This window comes from Drosophila nasuta, unplaced genomic scaffold, assembly GCF_023558535.2.
Source record: "Drosophila nasuta strain 15112-1781.00 unplaced genomic scaffold, ASM2355853v1 ctg14_pilon, whole genome shotgun sequence".
Lineage (NCBI taxonomy): Eukaryota > Metazoa > Arthropoda > Insecta > Diptera > Drosophilidae > Drosophila > Drosophila nasuta.
This window is the reverse complement of record NW_026869386.1, coordinates 1,801,308-1,806,090: the sequence shown is the minus strand read 5'-3', so window position 1 is coordinate 1,806,090 and position 4,783 is coordinate 1,801,308. Positions and strand designations below refer to the sequence as shown.

General features: G+C 52.0%; 1 protein-coding gene across 1 annotated transcript; it reads left to right on the top strand.

The window, feature by feature from the left end:
- The first annotated feature begins 3,955 nt into the window (after window positions 1–3,955).
- Window positions 3,956–4,538, top strand: LOC132797576 (uncharacterized). Its single transcript, XM_060809340.1, has 2 exons — window positions 3,956–4,195; window positions 4,242–4,538. The coding sequence occupies exons 1-2, from the start codon at window positions 3,956–3,958 to the stop codon at window positions 4,536–4,538; spliced, it is 537 nt and encodes a 178-aa protein (XP_060665323.1).
- Window positions 4,539–4,783: the final 245 nt, after the last annotated feature.

Here is a 4,783-nt window from a genome sequence, read left to right as displayed (position 1 = left end):
AGCATTGACAAAGTTCATCGCCGCGACTGATCGTATCAGTCACTTTGCGGCGCGAGTCAACAAGCCTTCTACAGACAGCCCATCCTTGTACACGTGCCAGGTCCGAAGGGACCAGATGCGTGCCATGTGGGAAAAAGTCGAGAAGGAGTACGAGGCTTGCTCCTGCGTCATGTCGGATGAGATGACGACAGACGAGTTGCCTACTATTCAGGCAAAGTATGATTACTGCTATCTTCTCTACGAGCAGTGTTCTGCTCAGTTAAGTGAGCAGATAGCTGATGCATCCCAGGCACTCAGTCCCCGTACAACCGCAAGCCGTGCAGTTCATGTCCACAGGGTGTCGCTTACCTCCGTGCGACACAGAAGTTTTCGGAGGCGATTACACTCGCTGGCCCACCTTCCGGGACTTATTCACGGCTATTTATATCAGAAACCCGAGACCGTCGGAAGTTGACAAACTTTTCCATATCAACTCCAAGACCAGCGGTAAAGCTCATGCCATTGTGTCAAAGTCTCCTTTGACCAATGAGGGGTTTCAGTCGGCGTGGTCCAGCTTGACTGAGCGATTCGAGAACAAACGGTTGCTCGTAAACAGTCAGCTGAGGATCCTGTTCAATTTGCGCGCCATTGGGCAAGAGTCGGGTGCAGCCATTCAGGAGTTGCAGACCACCATTCAAGGGTGCCTGGCGGCCTTAGAGCACTCAACCCAGCATCAACACAGAGAATTGGGATTGCATCCTGGTTTTCTTGTGTTCTTCGAGGCTCCCTAAGTTGACTCTTTCTCTTTGGGAACAGTCGATACAGAATAAGAGCGACATTCCAATGTGGGTTGACATGAACGCTTTCCTTCTAGAACGGTATCGCACCCTAGAAGCGATAGCAGAAGTGTCATCCAGCGCTCCGACGGCTTCACGGGCCTCGCGCAAGGCCCCCGTCGCCAAGCAGGTCAACTTCTTTGAGAGTAGGGTGACTTCGAAAATCCAGTCCTGCAAATTGTGTTCCCGGGAGAATCATCCGATTCGATTGTGCCCTCGTTTCCTTCAGATGAGTATCATCGATAGGGTCAGCTATATAAAGCAACAAAAGCTGTGTCTAAATTGTTTCGCACGAGGTCATATCCTGGTCGAGTGCACAAGTGCGCACAGCTGCTTTTCTTGCAAGGGTCGTCATCATAAACTTCTGCATCGAGTGAACCCGGCGCCCACAGTCACAACCCCCACTCCATCTCCAATACAGTCCACTTCCACCCAGTCAGCTAACGTCCAATCATTCATGTCAGTTAACACACAAGGTGTTCTGCTGAGCACAGCTGTCATTCACGTATGCCATCTCGGCGTCCGCTATACAGCTCGGGCTCTGATCGGTTCCGGATCAGAAGCCACCTTCCTTTCAGAGAAAATGTTCAAGCGCATGAGGATGCCATATACATCGGTGCAAGCCCGCGTCTCTGGGCTGACTCAAGCTTTGGCAGCCCAGCCCCGAAAGTATTGCCAATTCTTAATTGGCTCCTCGGTCAGACCCGAGTTGCAGATTGAGGCGTCGGCGTACGTCCTTCGCCAGTTAGCGGGGAATCTGCCCTCATGTACTGTCCCCTAAACACTCCTCGAAAATCTGCCAAGCATCCAGTTGGCAGACCCCAAGTTCTAGGTGCTGATATCCTCCCGTCCATTCTGCTCGGCGGCTCTCACCCTAACGTTTGTGGGACCCTCCTTGGTCAAGAGACCATTTTCGGTTGGATCCTGACTGGCCCTGTGTCGGGATCCACTTCTAAGTCCATTTCGTCCTTTTCGGCTCGACTGTCCGTCGAGCGAACTCCGCCATTAGAGGAACTCCTCTCCAAATTTTGGGAGGTGGAGGACCTGCCGGCTAGCCCAGCGAAAGAGTCTGACCTTTTCTGTGAGGCTAATTTCAACGCCACGACCGTGCGAACCTCAACTGGTCGCTACATGGTCACGCTCCCATTCCGCGATCCTGGTCACGTTGACCTGGGTCACTCGAGGGCTACCGCTCTCGATCAGTTCCTGAGAAACGAGAGCCGTTTAAAGAGAAACGACTCTCTGAAGGAACAATATGACTCCGTTATTCAAGGGTATCTGGATTTGGGTCATATGACTCAAGTCCCCCATCCAGTTCCGGCAACTATTATTTGCTGCATCACGCTGTTCTCAAGCCCGACAGCACCACCACAAAGCTTCGCGTTGTATTCAACGCCTCCAGCCCATCTTTAAACGGGAAGAGTCTGAACGACATCCTCCACACTGGGCCAATCCTTCAATCTGACCTAACCATTCAAATCCTGAAATGGAGGTTTTTCCAATTCGTTTTCAACGCCGACATCACCAAGATGTATCGGCAAATCCTTGTGGATCCCAAACACACCCGGTTTCAAAGGTTGCTCTTCCGTACTCGAGACGAGAAGTTATGCGACTTTGAGCTCAACACAGTCACCTTCATCAACTTGCGAGTGATGTTCGTGACCGATACCCCCTAGCTAGTGACATCATCGCCACTTATATGTACGTTGATGACGTCCTAGCAGGAGCTCACACTAAGCAGGCTGCGGTGTCTGCTATAGATGAGCTTCGAACAGCGCTCGAGAGTGCTGGGTTCCCTTTACGTAAGTGGACCTCGAACTCGAAAGATGTGCTGAAAGGAATCCCTAAGGATCACTTGCTCTGTGCAGACTTCCTCGAGAACGACGAAGCTAGTGTCGCAAAGACGCTAGGTATTCGATGGCGGGCCACGTCCGACGAGTTCTTTTTCGTCACCGCCGAGATGGTGTCTAAACCATCTTTCACCAAGCGAGAGAAGTGCTGTTGCAGATCGCCAAGTTGTTCGACCCAGCGGGTTGGCTTGCTCCCGTGGTCATTTGGGTCAAGATTTTCATGCAGGAAATCTGGAAGCAAGAAATCGGCTGGGACGACTGCTTACCGGCGGATCTCACAGAGCAGTGGACCAGTTTTTGCAAAATTATTCGTCTTTGCAGGACATCCGCATTCCCAGATGGACAAAGTACACTCCCGGCGCAAGGGTTTTTGCGACGCCTCTCAGAGCGCGTATGGCCGCTCTATATGCACGTAAACAGCTGGACAAGTGTCCGTGAGCCTCCTAGCAGCAAAGACTAGAGTTGCACCTATCAAGACGGTCTCTCTACCTCGTCTTGAGCTGTGCGGAGCTCTCCTGTTGGCAGAATTATCCGCCGCCCTCCTACCACATTTTCCCACACCCGACGCTGTGGACAGATTCCACTATATTTCTGGCATGGCTGGATAAGCAGTCATGCAAGTGGACCACTTTCGTGGCTAACCGAGTGGCCAAGATTCACTCGGTGAATGGCACTTGGCAACATGTTCGTTCCGAACGCAATCCAGCCGATCTGGCGAGCCGCGGTGTCTCGCCGCAAGAGCTATTGGCCGGTCGCCTTTGGTGGCAGGGGCCTGAATGCTAACGCACTCACCAGCGAAGTGGCCTTCACCAGTCATTGGGCTCAATACTGAATTGGATTGTCGAGCGGTGAAGGTCCATGCAGCGCATGTCCTGTGTGAGGACTTCCTCGACCGTTTCTCCAGGTTCGATCGAGCGCTCCGAGTGTTTGCGTATGTGCGAAGGTTTGCCCAGCGTTGCCGCCATCCCAAGGTCTTGTTTCCAGAGAGAGCTCTCAGAGCTTGCAAAAGCTCAAGAGAAGCTAATTGTACAGGCTCAGAATCGGGTATACACGAAAGAGTGTGCTTCCCTCCGGTCCCATAACCGTTTAAACGGGTCAAGCGATATTCTAAGCTTGAATCCGTTTCTTGCCAAGCAAGGAGTCCTGCGTTCCTGTGGACGCGTAAGAGCGTCCACCTCCTTATCTTAAGACGAACGACATCCAGTAATACTCCCGTTCAATTGCGTGTTTTCGCGCCTTCTGGTTTCTTTCACGCATCAAGTCTCCCTTCATGGAGGCAACCAATTGGCGATGCGGCTAGTCCGAACCAAGTTCTGGATTCCCAAGCTAAGGAACTTGGTGAAGACAGTAATCGGTGCATGCAAGACCTGTGTGATACATCGCCGCACGCTCCAGTCGCAGCTGATGGGCGATCTCCCAATCGATCGGTTGACCTTTTCGCGACCATTCACTAACACCCAAGTAGACTTCGCCGGTCCCTTCGACGTCAAGAGCTACGTCGGACGGGGCTGCAAGATTACGAAGGGTTATGTATGTCTTTGTGTGCTTCAGCACGAAGGCAATTCATCTTGAGGAGACCAGGGATCTGACAGAGAAGAAGTTCTTGGAAACTTTTTCCCGATTCGTGGCACGGCGTGGATGCCCTCTTCACATGTACTCTGACAACGGGAAAACGTTCGTCGGAGCCTCCTCAATTCTGTCCAAAGATCTTGAGGAGAGCACCCACAATATGATCCTCACCACTCACAGCTACAAGATTTTGCATGGCATTTCAACCCACATGCCCCTCACATGGGGGCTCTGGGAAGCAGGCGTCAAGAGATTCAAGACGCATTTCTACAAAACGGTTTCCTCCGTTAAATATACGTACTAGAAACTCTCAACCATCCTGGCGAAAATTGAAGCGTGCCTCAATTCGCGGCCTCTGTCTCCTATGTCAGAGGATGTAAGCGACTTTCTGGCCCTCAGTCCCGGTCATTTCCTGATCGGGGCTCCGCTACTCTTCATGGCGGAGCCAGAATCCAGGGAGGATGTGGAGTCCATCTGCAATCGCCTGCAACGGCTCAAGGCTCTCCATCAGCATTTCTGTGTGCGATGGAAGAATGAGTATTTGAAGAA